The sequence below is a fragment of the Bos javanicus genome, chromosome X (assembly GCF_032452875.1).
Source record: "Bos javanicus breed banteng chromosome X, ARS-OSU_banteng_1.0, whole genome shotgun sequence".
Taxonomy (NCBI): Eukaryota; Metazoa; Chordata; class Mammalia; order Artiodactyla; family Bovidae; genus Bos; species Bos javanicus.
In genome coordinates this window covers 51,263,351-51,284,953 of record NC_083897.1, presented here as the reverse complement: position 1 = coordinate 51,284,953, position 21,603 = coordinate 51,263,351, and the positions used below count along the sequence as shown (strand labels likewise).

At 43.7% G+C, this 21,603-nt stretch overlaps 1 protein-coding gene across 1 annotated transcript in view; it reads left to right on the top strand.

Annotated features, from left to right (window-relative positions):
- Positions 1–20,903, top strand: part of GPRASP3 (G protein-coupled receptor associated sorting protein family member 3) — a 107,455-nt gene extending 86,552 nt beyond the window's left edge. Inside the window, exons 2-4 of the mRNA XM_061409162.1 lie at positions 16,370–16,465; positions 16,799–16,877; positions 17,196–20,903. Coding sequence (XP_061265146.1) covers positions 17,346–19,052 — 1,707 coding nt within the window. The 5' untranslated portion in view covers positions 16,370–16,465; positions 16,799–16,877; positions 17,196–17,345 and the 3' untranslated portion in view covers positions 19,053–20,903. The remainder of the gene's footprint in view (positions 1–16,369; positions 16,466–16,798; positions 16,878–17,195) is intronic.
- The last annotated feature ends 700 nt before the right edge of the window (positions 20,904–21,603 follow it).

Genomic DNA, 21,603 nt, shown 5'->3' with positions numbered 1-21,603 from the left:
CCTTCTGCAGGGAATCTTCCTAACTCAGGGATCAAACCTGCATCTCCTGCATTGCAGGCGGATTCTTTACTGCTGAGCCAGGGGAAGCAGACAAAATATATATGTATTAAATTTCATACACATAGAAAGTTAATAAATGTTAGTATAACATTGCTGGATCAGGTACAAAGTTGATTAATATCTTAAGGGTGATAAACAAATCATTTATGTTTTCTATTCCACTGGACATGAATCATTTCCATATCTATTGGACAAAATACCTACAAGTTAATATAGCCTCTCAGGGTTGAAAACTTGCTCAGTCAATAGGAAGTGAATCCCAGCACTGCACTGAACTAGTATCCAGTAACTTATGTTGTCTTTACCCAATTTTTGTATACTTTTTCTGACAGTGCAACACCTCCCATCCAATTTTAGGCTCCAAGGTTTTTGGAAGTGGGGCAAAGTGGCAGTTTTGCCTCCATTCACAAACCAGAAGTGATAACAGAGATCGTCCTGGTGATGGAAATTGGAGACTGAATGTTTGTTTTGCCTATCAGTATTTTCAAGATAGATCTTGCGTGTGTTTTAATACATCACCCGAGTTTTATCAGTTCAGTCGCTCAGTCGTGTCTGACTCTCTGCGAGCCCATGGACTGCAGCACACCAGGCTTCCCTGTCAAACTCCCGGAACCTACTCAAACGAGTTTTATACAGAATATTAAAAGTCAGTTGGTCTCTGAACTCCTCATGGAGTGTTCCTTGCCAGCCCTATGTTCCTACAGAGCAAAGCCCAGGCCTAGGACTGGAAGCGTTGGCTCCAATCCAGCCTTCCTTTCAGTTCTCTTATCTTCACCACCACCTGGAGCTTCAGGTTGTTCTAGCAAGCAGCTCAGCCCCAGAGGCAGAAGACTGTACCTTGCTTGCTACTCAGGGCTGCGGCAGACATGCCGAAGTGCAGTCACATGAGGCTGAGGGTGGATTCCATGACGGCACTCTCACTTGGACCAGCGTAGAGGTGTGTAAGCACTGAAAAGGGTCGGAAAAGACTTGCACCTGACGCTTGACAGACGGCTGTAAGAGGAGTGGTAGGATGTAACGGTGGGTGGGTGGGTAGGTGTCTCTTCATGCTGCACTAGCCAGAAAACGAATTCCTCAGGTGCCCAGGATTACGGTAATTGTTGGCAGAGGACACAATCCCTCAGCCAATCGCGAGCGTCAGCCAGGGGCCTGATTTTTGTCCAGGAGCTCAAGAGGCCGGAAGTTATCGTGAGGGAGGCGTATGTGGAGAGAAGCAGCGGCCGCTGTTGGAGGAGGTGGGTTCGAGGCCAGCCGGGAAATAGCATCCATGGGAGGTGGTAGTAGAGACTAGATCCTCGTGGAGGAAGCGCCTGGGACCTTCGTGCTCCCTCCTGCTCCCTCCTGCTTTCTGAATGCCCCTCACCCCACCCAGCATGGCTTGACTGTTTCTTTGGGTAGGGGAGATGGACACGAGGAAGCAGTTGGCTTCAGAGGTGCCTAGAAAGAGGACATTGTGAAGTGACAGTTCGTGAACATCTGTGGTCTTGCATCAGGAAATGCAGGTGTGAAGATAAGAACTGTTAGCTACACTCCCTTCCTCCCACCTCGTTGGCACTCTACTGTTTTGTCTTTTCCAGCTGGTGAAACCAGCTCGAAATTGGGGCAGGGGTTGGGATATCCAAGGCTGCAGCTGCCTGGAGATGTAAGAGGAATTAACCCCAATCTGGGCAGCTCTGGAGAAGGGGAGATAACAGACTCAGGAGGAGGGAATCTGTTTGTTTGGGGCCCTTCACATAGGAGTTCTCTTTGGGATACTGCCAAGCTTCTCAGTTCCCAAGATGATTCCTGAATCTGTGCCCCAGGTAGCAGCTCCCTCCCATCTAGGAACTCAAAACTGCTACTCCTTGGAGGCTCCCTCCTGCTGCAGCCGTGCTGGGCGTCTGAATAGGGTTTTTCTGGCAACCACCTTATGAAAACTGCTTTATGGATTGTCTCGTGTGTCTGCTCTGCTGACACTTTGCTCTCTTTGCCGTTTGCTTTCTGCCCACTTCTTCAGGCGTGTTTCTTTGGTCTTACACTAGGTGTAAGATCCTTGGTGTATCCTTGGTGTATCCTTGCACTAGGTGTAAGGTCCTTGGTCTTACACTAAGTGTAGGTCTGAAAGGTTGTTGCTGAATGAAAAGATGCCAGGATTCTTGGCCTCTGGAGGAGAAGAATTCAACCTGGGGCCAGAGATGAGGCTCAGAGCTTTTGTGTAATAAAGTTTTATTAAAGTATAAAGGAGATAGAGAAAGCTTCTGACATAGGCATGAGAAGGGGGCAGAAAGAGTACCCCCCTGCTAGTATTCAGCTGGATGTTATATAGTCGCTGCTGCTGCTGCTGCTGCTGTCACTTCAGTCGTGTGTGACTCTGTGTGACTCCATAGATGGCAGCCCACCAGGCTCCCCCATCCCTGGAATTCTCCAGGCAAGAACACTGGAGTGGGTTGCTGTTTCCTTCTCCAATGCATGGAAGTGAAAAGTGAAAGTGAAGTCGCTCAGTCGTGTCCGAGTCTTCGAGACCCCATGGACTGCAGACTACTAGGCTCCATCCATGGAATTTTTCAGGCAAGCGTACTAGAGTGGGTTGCCATTGCCTTCTCCGTATATAGTTACTAGCAGTCTATTAATGAAAGAAAGGAATGTCTTAAAACTCAGAATGGCACCAGGCCCCTCATCCATAAGATGCATTTTGGGATAATCTTGGCACCAGATGACTTGAATCTTGTAGAAGGGCAGATTACCATATAAATAGTTTCGTTTACATAGATTAGGGGAACAATATCTGAATATAACATACTGGTTTGTCAAGTAGGTTCTCTGAGCCATTGACTTGAAGGTAGAGTTTGAGGTAAAAGCATAGTACATTAACATAGCTTAAGACAAATATTTCCATAAGAAAAATGCATTGGTTAACTCAAGGTTTGAGAATAGTTAACTTCAGGTGAAACCAGGTGTCATTATGGCAACACAGTATTTTAAGAGAAACCTCCTTTTAAATTTGTATAGAGAAGGAAAAAAATATTGTTAGTTTGTTTCCTCCTGCAGCTTAAGTGAGATAAAAATATCTGACACTTGCAGCCTATTTCCTCCATTTGGAGACCCCTGGCCTTCCTGCCTGTCACCCTCTCAAAATATCCCCACTCCACCTACCCACTCCCTCCAACCCCCATATCCACCAGATACCAGGCAATATAAGAAAGTGCCACTAGGAAATAATGAATTCTCCTAAGCCCACTCATATCCTTATTTTTATACTCAGTATAGAGTTGAAACTATGCAATAATTCTATTTCAGGTCCTCCTGTTTATATTTAAAAGCTGGAATAGAGTAGTGGGCATGTGGGTAAAATTACAGAGATTGAGTTCTTAGGGCTTCCTCCTCCTCTCTTACCCCCTGCCTCTTTTGTTGTTATCCTCTTCCCTCCATTCTCCAGAATTCTGGTAATATATGTATTGGTACCAACATTTAAGTTGTGGCCTTTCCCCACAAACTTTGTTGTCTTGTCTGTGTTGTTTTAGAGTTTGACAAAACACCTCAAACATTAAGTGGTATGTGAAAGTTGCTCAGTTGTGTCTGACTCTTTGCGACCCTGTGGACTATATAGTCCATGGAATTCTCCAGGTCAGAATACTGGAGTGGGTAGCCTTTCCCTTCTCCAGGGGATCTCCCCAACCCAGGGATCGAACCCAGGTCTCCTGCATTGGGAGGGCAGATTCTTTACCAGCTGAGCCATAAGGGAAGCTCAAGAATACTGAAGTGGGTAGCCTATCCCTTCTCCAGGGGATCTACCTCACCCAGGAATTGAACCGGGGTCTCCTGCATTTCCGCAGATTCTTTACCAACTGAGCTATCAGGGAAGTCCTTAAGTGGTATAAGAGAGAATACATCTGACCTTTGTCTCTGGATCCTTGCACAGAGCCAGGAATTTCTTGAACCTTGGTAAGATCTATGTTTATGAATGGACTGTGGTTGGTCCTACTTAGCTTCAGGATGTGAGAATGTGGGCTGGTCACTATAATGGGACAATCAGGTATTTAGAGTTAGAACTTTAGGCCAGCAGGAACTCCTGAGTGGGGAGGAGGCTAGATTTGGGGTTCAATCATGTGACCAGTAATTTACTCAATCATGCCTATGTAATGAAACCCCAGTGAAAACTCTTCCTGGTTGGTAACCACACTGATTTCCAGGGAGGATGATATTGCCCCAAATCCGTGAAAAGTGGGCATGAAATTTGTCTGTATGTCTGAAACGCGTCCATAACTTGTTCTATGTGTATCCTTTCTATTAAAACTATAACTCTACATATAGCACGTTTAGTGCATTCTTTAAGTTGTTCTAGTAAATTATCAAACCTGAAGGGGGCATTGTTCAGTCACTCATTTGTATCCAACTCTTGGCAGCCCCATGGACTGCAGCACTCCAGGCTTTCCTGTCCTTCACTATTTCCTAGAGTTTGCTCAGATTCATGTCCATTGAGTCAGTGATGCCATCCAACCATCTCATCCTCTGTTGCTTCCTTCTCCTCCTGCCCTCAATCTTTCCCAGCATCAGGGTCTTTTCCAACGACTCGGCTCTTCGCGTCAGGTGGCCAAGGTATTGGAGCTTTGGCTTCAGCATCAGTCCTTCCAATGAATATTCAGGGTTGATTTCCTTTAGGATTGACTGGTTTGATCTCATTGCTGTCCAAGAGACTCTCAAGAGTCTTCTCCAGCACCACAATTTGAAAGCATTGGCAGTCAGGCTTCTTTATGGTCCAACTCACATCCATACTGACTACTGGAAAAACCGTAGCTTTGACTATATGAACCTTTGTTGGCAAAGTCTGCTCTTTAATATGATGTCTGGGTTTGTCATAGCCTTTTTTGAAGAAACAAGTGTCTTTTAATTTCATGGCTGCAGTCAAAATCTGCAGTGATTTTGCAGCCCAGGAAAATAAAATCTGTCACTGCTTCCACTTTTCCCCCATCTATTGGCCATGAAATGATTAATGGGACCAGATGTCATGACCTTATTTTTTGAATTTTGAATTTTAATCTAGCTTTTTCACTCTTCTCTTTCACCCTTATCTGGAGGCTGTTTAGTTCTTCTTCACTTTCTGCCATTAGAGTGGTATCATGTGCATAACTGAGGTTGTTGATATTTCTCCTGGAAATCTTAATTCTAGCTTGTGATTCCTCCAGCTTAGCATTTTGCATTATATACTCTGCATAGACGTTAAAAAGCAGAGTGACAATATACAGCCTTGGTGTACTCCTTTCCCAATTTTCGATCAGTTCATTGCCATGTCTGAGTCTAACTGTTGCTTCTTGTCCTGCATACAGGTTTCTCAGGAGGCAGGTAAAGTGATCTGGTATTCCCATCTCTTTAAGAAATTTCCACAGTTTGTTGTGATCCACACACAGACTTTAGCATATATCAATGAAGCAGAAGTAGATGCTTTTCTGGACTTCCCTTGCTTTTTCTGTCAGATGTTGGCAATTTGATCTCTGGTTTCTCTGCCTTTTCTAAATCCAAGTTGTACATCTGGCCATTCTCGTTTAATGTACCTTTGAAGTCTAGCTTGAAGGATTTTAGGTCTTCCCTGGTGGCTCAGTAAGTAAAGGATCTGCCTGCAATGCAGGTGACCTGGGTTCAATCCCTGGGTCGGGAAGATTCCCTGGAGAAGGAAATGGCAACCGACTCCAGTGTTCTTGCCTGGAGAATTCCATGGACAGAGGAGCCTGGTGGGCTACAGTCTATGGGGTCACAAAGAGTTGAACACACCTGAATGACTAGCACTTTAACTTTGAAGGATTTTGAACACTACCTTGCTAGCATGTGAAGTGAGTGTAATTGTATGGTAGTTTGAACATTCCTTGATGTTGCCCTTCTTTGGGATTTTAATGAAAACTGACTGTTCCCAGTCCCGTGTCCATGGCTGAGTTCTCCAAATTTGCTGGCAAATTGAGTGCAGCATTTTAACAGCATCCTCTTTTAGGATTTGAAATAGCTCAGCTGGAATTCCATCACCTTCACTAGCTTTGTTCATAGTAATGCTTCCTAAGGTCCACTTAACTTCACACTCCAGGATGTTTGGCTCTAGGTGAGTGACCACACCATTGTTGTTATCTGGGTCATTAAGACCTTTTTGAGAGTGTCATGGGAACCTTTGAATTTATTACTGGTCAGTCAAAAGTGTGGGTGGTACTCCAGGACTTGTAACTGGCATCTCAAATGGGGACAGTATTATTGGGGACTGTACTCTTAAACCTGTGGAGTCTGCCTCTACCTCAGGGTAGCTGGTGTCAAAGAACTGATGATGTGTAAAAACAAAAGTGTCACACACTCCTATTTTTAGCAGCCAACTCTCGGTTCATATCTATAAACCGATGTTTGATCCTATGCATCATGCATAAACAAGTTAAATTCCGTGAAAAAAGCAGCCTATGTTAATAAGCAGCCTATGTTTTTGTGGCATACGTCTACAATTTAGATGATTTTTAAAGATCTTTTTCTATATTTTTTTCTTATCAGAGCTCCCTCAGCCTTTATTTTCTATTAGGGAAACTTAACACAGTGCATACGGTGTATTTGTAGTTGGGCAACTTCGCAGGGCAGTCCAGCGAGATACCTCTAAGTCCCACATGCATTCCAGTGCAGATAACTAACTCACAACTGTGGATTTTTTCAATCTCAGCCAAAGGACAGGGAAGTGTGAGGTGTGTGTGTCTATGCATAAAGATGATTACCTCTGTTCTGATCACTCCTTGGGTAGCACTTATAAGGACTAGATCATCCCTCAGTTTTTTTTTTACTGGGAGTGTAGTTGAAGTAAGTATGTCAACACATATGTGACCCTTTTGTTTCTCCCTCCTTTCTGGATAAATATTATGGGTTATCTCATGTAATAAATATCAGGACCTGTTCAGATGTCACTTGTGTTGCTGCCTGGGGATAAAATTAGAGTGGAATTGTCATCTGTCCTATCATGAATGAAAGATATAGGACAGATGACATTCTATCTATCACAACTGATCCTCTGCTCTACCCTGTTTCAAAAATGCAACCTTCAGTGGGATCTCATCTAGAAAATTCTACCAGGCTCCCAATGGAGAGTTTCAGGGCCCTGTGCAATTCTCCCATACAGTTCTACCTTTCCATCTCCATTTCCAACACATTCTTCCAAGTCTGGGCCAGAACTAGAATGAGATAAAGATATAATTTAAGGAGGCACTCACTCGTGCCTCACCCACTCTAAGCCCTGCTCCACTTTGCCTGTACTCAAGCTGCATGGGACTGTCTGCCATTTCCAACCCAACTGTTCTCTGTACATTACTACTTTTGTGCATTTCCCCAGGCTGTTCTCTCAGTCTTCAATATCCTCATGCTCTTTCTCTGCCTATGGGAAACATAGCCATCCTTTTAGGCTCAGCTCAAATGCTAGGACCTGTTTGAAGTCTTTCTGAAGCTCTCACTCTTACTCTTTGTCCCTTGGTAGGAAGTAATTCCTCCATCCTCTGTACTTACACAGTATTTTATTCACCCCTATTTTAGCATTTGTTTGTATCGTGCACTGGAGCCTTTTTTTTATGAATAAGACAGAACTAGTGTTGATGGATAGATAGCATAGAGGAAGAAACTTGGACTCTTTTTTTAATTTATTTTAATTGGAGGCTAATTACTTTACAATATTGTAGTGGTTTTTGCCATACATTGACATGAATCAGCCATGGGTGTACATGTGTTCCCCATCCTGAACCCCCCTCCCACCTCCCTCCCCATCCCATCCCTCAGGGTCATCCCAGTGCACCAGCTCTGAGTATCCTGTCTCATTCATCAAACCTGGACAGGTGATCTATTTCACATATGATGATATACATGTTTCAATTCTATTCTCTCAAATCATCCCACCTTCGCCTTCTCCCACAGAGTCCAAAAATATGTTCTTTACATCTGTGTCTCTTTTTCTATCTCGCATATAGGGTCATCATTACCATCATTCTATATTCCATATATATGCGTTAATATTACTGTATTGATGTTTTTCTTTCTGACTTCACTCTGTATAATAGGCTCCAGTTTCATCCACCTCATTAGAACTGGGTCAAATGCATCCTTTTTAATAGCTGAGTAATATTCCATTGTGTATATGTACCACAACTTTCTTATCCATTCATCTGCCGATGGACATCTAGGTTGCTTCCATGTCCTGGCTATTTTAAACAGTGCTGTGATGAATACTGGGGTACACGTGTCTCTTTCAATTCTGATTTCCTCAGTGTGTATGCCCAGCAGTGGGATTGCTGGGTCTTATGGCTTCTATTTCCAGTTTTTTAAGGAATCACCACACTGTTCTCCATAGTGGCTGTACTAGTTTGCATTCTCACCAACAGTGTAAGAGGCTTGCTGCTGCTGCTGCTGCTGCTGCTAAGTTGCTTCAGTCATGTCCGACTCTGTGCAACCCCATAGACGGAAGCCCACCAGGCTCCCCCACCCCTGGGATTCTCCAGGCAAGAACACTGGAGTGGGTTGCCATTTCCTTCTCCAATGCATGAAAGTGAAAAGGAAGTCGCTCAGTTGTGTCCGACTCTTAGTGACCTCATGGACTACAGCCTACCAGGCTCCTCCATCCATGGGATTTTCAAGGCAAGAGTACTGGAGTGGGGTGCCATTGCCTTGCTTACCAACAAACAAAGGTCACAAACTATTACTCATTGAAGGATTATTTTGTGCTTGAGCATACAGTACATTTAGGGTTGTTCTATGGAACAGGAATTTAACTAAAACTAACTTAATAAGGATATTTATTATTCACGGGTTGGAAGTACTGAGGTACGGCAGTCTTGATGATTGTTTGATTCAGCTAAGGACTCAGCTTTTTCCCCATCTCTTTCATCTGCCACTCACAATATCAGCTTCCATCCTAAGGCTGGAAACTTGATGTGTGCAAGGAGTCAAGCAACTTTTGAAGGAAGAAAAGAAGACATCTTTACTGATGGCCTTTTCTTATGAGTGAGAACACTTTCCTCAGAAATTTTTCTGCAATCTTCTCTTCACTTCTCATTGAGCAGAGTTACATCACCATCCATTCCAGAGTACCAAGGGAATGAATTATCCCTAGACCAAGCAGACTCACCTCTGGAATTGGGATCAGCTTCCTTGTGGTACATCACTATAAGGAGGAGGGAGACATATTTATGTAAAAGTGATGTTCTTTTAATATAGTAAAGGATTATGTTAAGCAACACAGAATATACACAGCACCAATGTTACAGTGAGAAAGAGCACAATGGCAATGTCTTAGCAATTGTGACCTCCAAAAGCCACCAAGGAGATCTCATCTACTCTTACTGCTTTTCCCAGCCCACCCCATAATATGACTAGATCATAATTTTAAAAGGAACTAGAAAGACTTGATACTTGCAGATATTTCAGAATATCAGATAGCTCCTCAGTTAGTATATATACAAGAATCCTGTAAAGTAATTACCAATCCCCTTGGAAGGATAACTGAGTTATAGAAACATTAAGTACTTTTTCCAAAGTGACACAAATAGTGGTAAAGTCTCTACTTATGCTTTGGACTGTTATAGCTCTGAAGTCTGGCCATGTCCCAGAGTAGAGCCCGCAGGAAAGAGTCCCTACTCTACTATGCAGCCTCCTTTGAGAAAGTGCTTACAGGGCTTTTTGTAATGTTTGAAATGTCAAACACTAGTTATACTTAGAAAGAACTTAAAGAGTAACTTGGTGAGGATATCGATTACAAAGTGAAGTGAATGATCTTTCTCAAAGGAAAGCAGGGTGTTTGCTTTGATATCCCTACTGCATCAGTAACAGAAGTACAGGGAAAGTGGCATGATTCATGGCACTGGTAGCTTTCTCTGGCCACAGAGCAACCAGAGCTAGAAGGACCATGGGAAGGATATCACAACTTCTGGGGACAGCAGGAAGGCAGTCACAGTTTCAGGGGACAACACAAGGGCAGCCAAGGTGTCAGGGGACAGTAGGAAAGCAGTAGAAGCTTCAGAGGACAGTGATCATCAGCAGGTGGCAACAAAAGTAACAGTTTCCAAAATAAAGGCCAGGAGCAGAGTTTTAGTAAAGCATTCAGACAGTAATTTGAAGTAGAGGATTTATGTGGCAAAAACAGAACTATGTTCACCAGCATGGAACTGAACATTATTTTTCATACAAAGTTAAAAGCACATTCTAGTTCCTTCATGACCACTTGCCCAGTCTCCCTCTCTTCGAGAGCAACCAGCTTCATCTAAATTATTTCATCTGATTGATGGTTGTCATATATAACTTTATGGTTACTTCTGTCTCCAGTATTCCTTTGGAAAAGGTGTATGGATTCATTACATATTCTAAAATATTGTCTACAGATTATAAGATAAAGTCAAGGATGTATCTGCTGATACTTTTTAAGATGACCTGTCTTTATACTTAGAAATGTCTCTTTAATAGTAGGCTTCCCTGGTGGCTCAGATGGTAAAGAATCTGCCTGTAATGCAGGAGACCTGTGTTTGATCCCTGAGTCAGGAAGATGCCCTGGAGAAGGAAACAGCAACCCACTCCAATATTCTTGCCTGGAGAATTCCATGGACAGAGGAGCCTGGCAGGCTACAGTCCATGGGGTTGCAAAGAGTTGGACACAACTGAATGACTATCACTCACTACAGGGCTTAGAAACTGGTAACTCTAATTTACGAAAGCACCTAGTAGTGTAGTGCACCACCTCTTTATGGTGGTGGTGGTAACAGAGATGACTTTTTTCCAGAGGTTAAGTCACAGTTGTTCAGACCTCACCAGATCTTTAATTCAGGAAGTCTGAATTCTAAACTGCACTCCACATTAAGAATCTGGGGGCTAAGATTTCAAGTTCAGAGAGTCATGTAAATTTTCTATACTTGGGAGAGAAAAGAGCAAATATTCATGGAGCAGCTAGGTTTTCAAGAGCAACTTTATTCCCAGATCTGATGTTCAGCTGAGAAGAAGAGAATGAAAGCTGTGTTCACTGATCTTTAGTTACCCGGTTAAAATCCCTAGGCTACACTTTCAGTTCTGACATGCAAAGAGCTTGGAAGCCCTGTACTTACAACAAGAAAAAAGCTGAACAAACTGAAAATCAGTGACTTAGAACCATCATAGAACTGAGGTCACAAGGCAGATGACCACACCAAATTCTGGAGAAAAGACAAATCGGAGAGTCACAGCCTATCTCTCTACATTGAGTAGAAACTGCTAGAGACGTAAACAGGTAAGAACACTTAAGTGGGAATTTTGACAAACTGCTGGAGACTGAGGGTAGAATAGTATGAGAATGAGAAACCCCTAAGGGACCTGCAGTGGACTTTACCTCCAGGAAGTCATAGTGAAGATAGCAGAAAGATCTTAGGGCTCTGGCAGTGGGAGGGGAAGTGTACACTCAAGAAATACACTCCCCAATCTTCTCCATAACAAAAGGCTACCCTCGAGTGGAAAAGACTTTCCCAGAACATTATCCCAGCTAAGGGAAAGGCATTCCTTATATCCAGCCCACTCTAACCTTCCATTCTCCTGTAAGGAGAAGAAAGACACTAAACAAATACTTGTGAAGGACAGAATCAAGAGGCACAGGCCCACAAAAGACTGGAATTTAATTGTAAGATTATAGAACACTTCCTCTCCTCCACATGCTAATAGGCCTCCAGTACAGTAACAGTGAAGTGCAGCTGAAAGAGTTGCAAATGCAGACTCTCTCTGCAAGATATAATTAGGGAAGCCCAAATTGCCAACATCTGCTGGATCATGGAAAAAGGAAGAGAGTTCCAGAAAAACATCTATTTCTGCTTTACTGACTATGCCAAAGCCTTTAACTGTGTGGTTCACAATAAACTGTGGAAAATTCTGAAAGAGATAGGAATACCAGACCACCTGACCTGCCTCTTGAGAAACCTATATGCAGGTCAGGAAACAACAGTTAGAACTGGACATGGAACAACAGACTGGTTCCAAATAGGAAAAGGAGTACGTCAAGGCTGTATATTGTCACCCTGCTTATTTAACTTATATGCAGAGCACATCATGAGAAACGCTGGGCTGGAAGAAGCACAAACTGGAATCAAGATTGCTGGGAGAAATATCAATAACCTCAGATATGCAGATGACACCACCCTTATGGCAGAAAGTGAAGAGGAACTAAAAAGCCTCTTGATGAAAGTGAAAGAGGAGAGAGAAAAAGTTGGCTTAAAGCTCAACATTCAGAAAACAACTCATGGCATCTGGTCCCATCACTTCATTGGAAATAGATGGGGAAACAGTGGAAACAGTGTCAGACTTTATTTTTTGGGGCTCCAAAATCACTGCAGATGGTGACTGCAGCCATGAAATTAAAAGACGCTTACTCCTTGGAAGGAAAGTTATGACCAACCTAGATAGCATATTGAAAAGCAGAGACATTACTTTGCCAACAAATGTCCGTCTAGTCAAGGCTATGATTTTTCCTGTGGTCATATATGGATGTGAAAATTGGACTATAAAGAAAGCTGAATTGATGCTTTTGAACTGTGGTGTTGGAGAAGACTCTTGAGAGTCCCTTGGACTGCAAGGAGATCCAGCCAGTCCATTCTAAACGAGATCAGTCCTGGGTGTTCTTTGGAAGGACTGATGCTAAAGCTGAAACTCCAATACTTTGGCCACCTCATGCGAAGAGTTGACTCTTTGGAAAAGACCCTGATGCTGGGAGGGACTGGGAGCAGGAGGAGAAGAAGATGACAGAGGATGAGATGGCTGGATGGCATCACCAACTCAATGGACATGAGTTTGAGTGAACTCCGGGAGTTGGTGATGGACAGGGAGGCCTGGCGTGCTGCAATTCATGGAGTCGCAAAGAATCGGACACGACTGAGCGACTGAACTGAACTGAACTGAAAGTTAAGAGGAGAGACAAAAATAGAGGCTAGAGGAATTTGAAGACTGGCACCTACAGTTACAGCAAACATTATGCACAGCCCAACTGCTACTAAAAGTCGGTTTACCTCAGTTCTTATTACCATCATCCAACTTTCAACACAAAATTATAAGATGAACTAAAAGGCAAGAAAAAGCATTGTTTAAGGATACAAAGCATCAGAACCAGGCTCAGATATAATGCAGATTTGGGGATTATCAAACAGGCAATTTAAAATTAACATGATTAACTTGGTATTTTAATTGAAGGATAATTTCTTTACAATATTGTGGTTGTCTCTGCACTATATCATCACCAATCAGTTATAATTTTATATATATATATATATATCCCTTCCCTCTTGAGGCTCCCCCAAATTCACACCATCCACCCCTCTAGGTCATCACAGAGTACCAGGCTGGGCTCCCTGTGTACTCCCTTAATACAGTAGCTTCCTGCTAGCTATTTATTTTACACATGATATAGTGTATATATGTCAATGCTACTTTCTCAATTTGCCCTAGCCTCTCCTTCCCCCACTGCATCCACAAGTCCATTCTTTATGTCTGCATCTCCATTTCTTCTCTTAAATAGGCTCATCAGTACTATTTTTCTGGATTCTCTATGATTAATATGTTAATAGCCATAGTAGATAAAACTAGACTGGTGTGTATGGCAAGTGTGTGAGATCCCAATTGGTTCTAATCCTTGGCGTATTCCCACTCTGCCAAAGATGAGGCGCCCTTGGAATCCCCTGCAAGAGAAGACCTGACAGGAGGCAGGAAGAGGAGCCAGGACTGCCCCTACATGGTGCCTAACCCCTCACTGGGGGGTGAGAAACAGGATTGTCTGAGCAGGTGCGGGTCCTGTCAGGGAAAGGTCCTCTTTCCTGGGCAACTGTGGGGACAGTGAAATGGTAAAGTGTGCCACCACAGCGACTGAGAGAACAGCAGTGTGGCAGAAAGAATGACGACACTGGCGCAGACAAGTGGTTTGTCTCCTCAGCCAGAGGTCTATCAGGGGCTGCCTTCCCTTAGAAGAGGGGCAGGGGCTCGGCCTCCACGGGCGCCCCTTCCCACTTTCCTCCAGCCCACGGCCCCTGAAGGTGAAAGCAGCCCCCCAGCCACCCGCGCCCAAGAAGGATGGCCAGCGTGATGGAGGAAGGGAGGGGGCGGACACCGAAAAGTCTGCGGGTACACACACACACACTGCGGGGCGGCCTGTATCCATCCGCTGCTCCCTGCAGTGCGACCCCTCGCGACCCTCCCAGCCCCGGCCCGCGAGCCCCCTAAGCTGCAGGGCCAGAAGCGTAGGGGTGGTCACCGCAAGGAGGTCGGCGCAGGGTGGCGGAAGGCTGGCGAGGCGGGATGGCGTGGCTCCGCCCCTCAGGCTGGCATTCCTCCCGGCCCCGCCCACTCTGGGTCGGAACTACGGTAGGCCAGCGAGGGGGCGTCGAGCCCATTCGTGCCGTATCTCTCCGCCCCCCTTGCTAATACTCTCTGCGAGCAGTCGGTACCGCAACTTGTGCAGCCCCTGCGGGGTTTGGCGCGGGGAGAGGGAGCCCTCTTTGCCATTCTGCCCACACGGCGAGCTGTGGGAACTGAGAGAGGAGCTGCGACCGGAGTGGGGAGGCCGACCACTGGAACCTTGCGCCTGCGAAGGCAAGTGGGGGTTTCGCGGGGCGACGACCGGCTCACAGCCTGCCCTTGGCAGCCTGAGGACGGGGAGGCGAGATTGTCGGAGCTGGACCCTTAGAGAGGTCCTTAGCGCCGGGGCACTGGCACTGAGAAGGCGGCGACCGGCTCGGGCCGGGTCCGGGTCTTGGCCGCAGGGGCTGCCTCGGATGCTGGGGAGGCATACGGCGCGGATAGTCCCTGGCGGGCTTTCCGGGTGGCTGTACCCCGCCCTCGATGGTGCCTGTGCGGGGAGAGGGCTGTGAAGCTGCTACGGCCGAAATGGCGGAGGGAGCCAGTGTGGGGGCTCTGGGAGGCCGCCGGAGCCGGGACGGGAGCAGTCTGGGCCATGGTTCTGCCAAGGGGCCTGTTGTGCCCCTCGTGCCGGGTGTGGTCCCTTCCCACAGGCACCTCTTTGATGTCAGTCTTCTGTCTGCGCAGTTGATCTGGCGACTTCAATGGAAGGGGAACTGAGCGCGTAGGTTATGAAGACACCAAAATGACAAATCTGTTGCTTCTTAATACAGCTGTTTAGTTGCCTTCCGTATTTAGCTCTTGCATGTGTCAAATGCAAGCAGATGACACAGTGAGGAGTCCGTAGGCTTTCACAGGAGGGATCCATATAAATAAATGATGTATTAATCCACGTTTCTCGTTTGGAACCTGTTTTCTGAACATCCTAGCGCACTTGAATATGTTGAAGTGTGGGAATGGCTCTTCAGAATAGAGAGGAAAATTTTCTGCAGGGTCAGTTTAGAACGCACGAAGTCAGTCTGCCCATTTAGTTTCTGGTTCTGGAAACCCAAACCCATTTTCCTTTCACAGCCACTCTCATTTTGGTGCAGAAGCAGTCCCACAGAATTTTGGAGTTACTGGGAAAGGAAAGTGAAGTCGCTCAGTCGTGTCCGACTCTTTGCGACCCCGTGGACTGTAGCCCACCAGGCTCCTCCTCCAGGCAAGAATACTGGAGTGGGTTGCCACTTCCTTCTCCAGGGGATCTTCCCTACCCAGGGATCGAACCCAGGTCTCCCACATTGCAGGCAGACGCTTTAACCTCTGAGCCACCAGGGAAGCTCCTGGGAGTTACTGGGAGTGGGTATCAATTTCTAGAAGGTGAGAGATGTTTATTTAGTTACTCCTTGATTATTCAAAAGGACATTTTAGTAATTCTGGGAATCTGTTCATTAACCTGATAGTTTTCTACCATTGTCAGCATACTGTTTTGGCGTTTTACTGAATGTCCCTCCCTTTTATGCAGGATGTGACTCTTCAGCTAGTGGACTGTTTTTTAGTGGTAAAGATAGCATCTCCTGAAACCACCTGCTGTGTGGCCTGGCTGGCATAGGTGGTGAATGAGGTCGGAACTATGTATGTGTGGGGAAGGGGAAAAGGCTGCGGCATGCAAAATGATATTGAAATGATAGCCCCCATTATCTTCACTGCCTGCCTTCTAAATACAGTTGCCTACGTTCCACTACCCACTCTTGCATCTCATATTTTTATTCAAGGGAGGATGTGATGCCTCTGCTAGGAAAATGACTGACTTTAGAGTTGGGAGGTATGATTAGACAAGCTGCAGGTCTCTAGCAGGGGAGTGGATGGGAGATCACTTGGGAAGAGCAGAGAGATGGGAGACATTTTTCATGGCCTTGAATATACAGAAGTGTGTGTTGTAACACTTGTGATGGGTGTTGGGTCATCTCAGTCTCTTCTGTTTTCTTTCTTATTTTTTTGTCTTTCATAGGTTTGTTCTTTTCAGAGTCCTGTAGAAATCTGCAGGTAGCTGTTCTCTTTGAATTTGATTAGGAAAGAAGACGAAAGCTATTCATTTGAATCCAAGGTGAGTGGGAGCATGAGCACCCTCATTGATTGAGAGTGGGAATTGGCTATTGACAAGTAAGACTAGATCATATCTTGAAGCCATTGTATTCCAACTTCGCACACACCTTTGCCCTCACATTTATGTATGGGAAATGGGGATATGATAAGACACGGTTGTGACTATAGGGTAATTGATAGATACCCAGGAAGTAGAGAAGGATAACATGGAAGAAGATCAAGGAGGCCAGAAACAAAGCTCTAGATTTGGAAAGGCAGGTACTGGGTTTAGAAGCCAGAGTGCATATCTACCAAATGCTTAAAGTTCCAATCCCTTCTGTGTTTTTGTTCATAGGTCCACCTGTGAGTTGGCTATAGGGCTTGTCAACACCAGAAACAAGAGAAGAGGAGAAAAGTCCACCATATCAGTGCAGGTTGGTGTGAGGCATACCAGGATAGACCTGTGGAGTATAGTGGTATATTCCAAAGGGGCTGTACCCCTTAGTCTTGCTCACTTTCACCAAACTTTCTCATCATCTCTGTTCCTATTTGATGCAGAGGAAAGAGAAGTGTCTGGACAGGGCATTGTTGGGCATTAGTGGGACTATGGTAGGGATAAAACGAGGTAAAACATTTTCTACTATTCTACTGTTACCATACAATCCATCTGTACTCTTACGTCCTGTGTGACTTTCTGCATAGAAAAATGCAGTTGGAAGAGACTGAAAGCTTGTTTTCTTCTTCCACCTCAGGTCTATCTCCAGTGCTAGCTGTGGTGGCTTTGGAGTGACAGAAGATCATCACCTTCAACCTAGTAAAAGAATATTAGGACACTGACCCAAGACATATTGAGAACCAAGGCCAAGACTGTGTAGAGCTATCTGTATAACTAGGCTTCAGCTATGCCTGGAGCTAAGAATAGAAGGAATAGGAATAGAAAGAATGAGAATAAAAAGAAGGCAAAAACTGAAAAAAGGGCTGTTGTAGAAGCTGAAGGAAAAAGGGAGGCCACTGATACAGTCAGATCAGCTGAAGGAAAGAGGGAGGCTACTGGTGCAGCCAAAACCCAGGCCAAAGCAATAAGCAAGGCAGGGCCCCGGGCAGATGCAGTGGCAGTGGTGAAGCCAGCGTCTAAGAACAAGATTGTTACTGAGATGAAAGAACATCTGCCAGATGTCCGTCCCAAAGCTGAAGATGAGGCCAGTAGAGCAGCTCGATTTTGTTCTGCGGCTCAGGCTACTGCTGAGTCCAGGTTTACATGTAAAGATAAGACTCGTACTGATACCTGCTTTGGGGCTGGAGAGGAGGCCAATGTTGGTTCCTGGTTCTGGAATGGAGAAGAGATTGGTAAACATTTCAGTGCTAAGGATGAAGGTAAAGCTGATACTGGTCCCCCATCCTGTGCTGAGAAGTTGGAGCCTGTGGCTGGGACCAGCTGTAAGGCTAGGCCAGGAGCTGAGGAGGAGGAGGAGGAGAACGTTATTGGAAGCTGGTTTTGGGATGGAGATGAAACTAGTTTTGACCCTAACCCTAGACCTGTGAGCAGAATAATTAAGCCTCAGCCTGTGGATGAAATTAATGAAAAAGATAGGCCCAAGGACTGGTCTGAGGTAACTATATGGCCCAAAGCTCCTGCTGTAACTCCAGCAGTGTTAGGCTTTAGATCCCAAGTCACATGTGAGAAAAAGCCTCCTTCATATGTTGTCCTGGCTTCTGCTGAGGAAAATACCCGTTCTTCGCCTGTGGCAACAGCAGCAGCACGCCCTTCTAGAAGCACTCCCTCTAGCTCACAGCCTGTCTCTGAGTTCCCATTTGGTTCTGACCCTTGCATCCAGACCATAGAGGAAATTAGGCGCCAAATCAGGATCAGGGAGGTGAATGGGATTAAGCCATTTTCTTGCCCTTGCAAAATGGAATGCTACATGGATTCTGAAGAGTTTGAAAGACTTATTACCTTACTTAAGTCAACTACTGATCCTCTCATTCATAAAATAGCTCAAATTGCAATGGGGATCATTAATGTTCATCCATTTGCTCAAGAGTTCATTAATGAGGTGGGTGTAGTGACACTTATTGAAAGCTTGCTCAGCTTTCCTTCCTCTGAAATGAGAAAAAAGGCTGTCATTACTCTGAATCCCCCCTCTGGGGATGAAAGACAACGCAAGGTTGAATTACATGTTAAGCATATGTGTAAAGAAACCATATCGTTTCCCTTGAATTCACCTGGACAGCAGTCTGGATTAAAGATACTAGGACAACTAACTACTGATTCTAACCATCATCACATTGTTGCCAATTACTTTTCAGAGCTTTTCCATTTGCTGTCCCTTGGAAATCGTAAAACTAGAAATCTTGTTTTGAAAGTACTTTTGAATATGTCTGAAAATCCAACTGCAGCCAGAGATATGACCAATACAGAATCATTAGCAGCGTTAAAACTCATCTTTAACCAGAAAGAGGCAAAAGCCAATCTCGTTAGTGCTGTGGCCATATTTATTAACATAAAAGAGCATATCAGAAAGGGCTCAATTGTGGTCGTTGATCACTCCAGTTATACTACACTCATGGCCATTTTCCGTGAAGTTAAAGTGATCATTGAAACAATGTAAAATGAGCTAAAAATAAAAGAGAATGCTTTTAACAATCTACACACTTGAATAGGCTGTCTGTTCCCAAAGAGCCACACATAATGTTTTGGTCATTACAGTGTGCATGCTATGAATTACATCTTTAACACAATATTACCTGTGACAGTCTAGCCTGAGCTAGACCATTTTGGGGTGTCAGTGTTTCATTATGAGTTGAAAACATCTGTCAATTATTATGTAGATGGAGAGCTTTTTAACATTTTACTTAAGATAACCTGCTGCATCGTAAGTAAGCTAAACTTGTTCATTAGTATCTGCTTAAATCCATTTGCAGCTTCAAATGATTAAAAAGATATATCCTTGAATTTATAATGTAGTTGCATAAACAAGGTATATACACAAAAAGATACCTAATGATACACATATATTCATATGTATATATATACACAAACATATATATATACCCCACATGCTCATTGCCAAATGTGCATTCTCAGTATACAATGGCAGGGTTGCTTGCTACAGGCTGTTTAATGTAAAAGGAATTACTGTTTTTCCCCTATTTTACCTGAATCAGATAACTCATTCTACAACATACAAATGGCCCTGAATCTCAGATAAAATGCAATATTCATTTTTATTTTGATAACTACATTTATAACTCATTTTTTGGCTATTTCATTTATGTCAAGTCATACAGATGAGAAAGGAGGTAGGTGTAGAGAGGAAACAATTTCCAGAGTACCTACTGTTAATGTCAGTAACTGTTAGCACTACATATTACAGGTTTCCTCTTTTCAACAATGGTTCTCTGAGCTACATACTGGTATTTTTTTACGATTATAACTCATTATTCTGGATCACCTCCAATGAGAATTAGGGAGGTTAAATCATTTTTCCTAGATTTACATGGCAAACAAGTGACATTGCTGGTTTGTATGATACCAAACCCACTCTCATTGCCCCACTACCTTATAATCCTCTTCCACTTTTTTGTGCGGCAGCCTTCAAGGCTCACAGATTGGTTTTAATGATCAAATTTTGCTGTAGATAATGCTCCTGCTAGTCTTGCAATTCTTAACGTCCTCTGAATGCACATGTCCATTAGGCACTTGGCTAAACCTTGCTGGAGTTAGAAGAAAAGTCTAGGATGAATGTATATGGATTTGAACTGGTAGTGTCTGGTAAACAGTTGGTGCCCAAAACAGTTGAATGGATAAGATGTAAATTTGGAGTGAAAACAATTGAAATTTGCTATATGACCTTATGGGCTTCAATCTGTATGTACTTTCTCCCTCCAAAGAACTAGAATCATTCTGTACATTGTTTCATACCTTACATTTTAAAAGATAATTGTTTTCTTCCTCCTTGCAAAGCTACCTTAATTTGTTTACCATTTGTAATTTATTCTCCTGTGAGTCGTGAAAAGATAAAACAGTTCTATCTTTTACTAGTAGGCGAGCCTACTCTCTGTATTTGTACCAGCTAAAACTGTATGGGATAAACTTAATTGGAGAAGTTTAGGCCCAGGCCTAGAACTGCAGCTTTGTCAACACAAAACAGGAAAGCTAGGAGAGAAGCTGATGCCTCAGTCTACATGATAGTGATTCCTGAAGTTCTGTGGTCCAGAAAGCATTTCTAGGACTTTTGGACTATAGCTCTGTTTTCTAAAACTCATGGTAGGAATTAGAACCTCTTATCTGAGTTGAAGTGAATGTCTCGGTATGTAAAATTATTGGATTATATACTTTGTTAAGCAGTTAAAATGAAACAGGACCATACTGTAAATACTGTTTGTAACTTGCCTTCTCCCTGTCCTCTACTGTCTCTTGTGACCATCTTTCCATATCAATAAATAGACTTCTACAAATATTTTTGAATCTCTTATTTAAAGTTTTTCTTGTGTTAACATTTGGTGCATAGTACTCTATAATCTTCTACTGCATATCCTCTTAATAAAGAATGTGCGTAAGCTTATTCTCCTATAAAAATAAGACTACAGTATTCTGCAACTTGCCCTTTTGTCCTTTCAGTTATCTTTCCAATTTAGTATTCTGCATATCTACCACATGCTTTTTATTTAATAGCTTAATTGAGATATAGTTGACATATATCAAACCCTACATATTTAAAGTATACAATTTGATAATTTTTAACATATGTATACAAACATGAAACTATCACCATAATCAAGATAGCAAACATATCCATCACCTCCAAAAGTTTTGTCATGCCCCTTTGTAATCTCTCCTTCCCTTTTCTCCCTATGCTGTCCCAGACAACCACTAATCTGTATTTTGACAATACAGAGTCATTTTCATTTTCTGTAGTTTTTCATAAAAGGAATCATGCAACATATATTCTTTTGGAGGGAAGGAGATCTCATTTCTTTATTTTCTAATTTGAGGAAAATTGCTTTACAATGTTGTATTGGTTTCTCCCATACAGCATTGCAAATCAGCCATAATTATGCATATTTACCTTCCCTCTTGAGCTTCCCTCCCCTCCCCCATCCCACCCCTCTAGGTAATCACAGACCTCCCTGTGATATGTTCTAGAGCTACTTCTCACT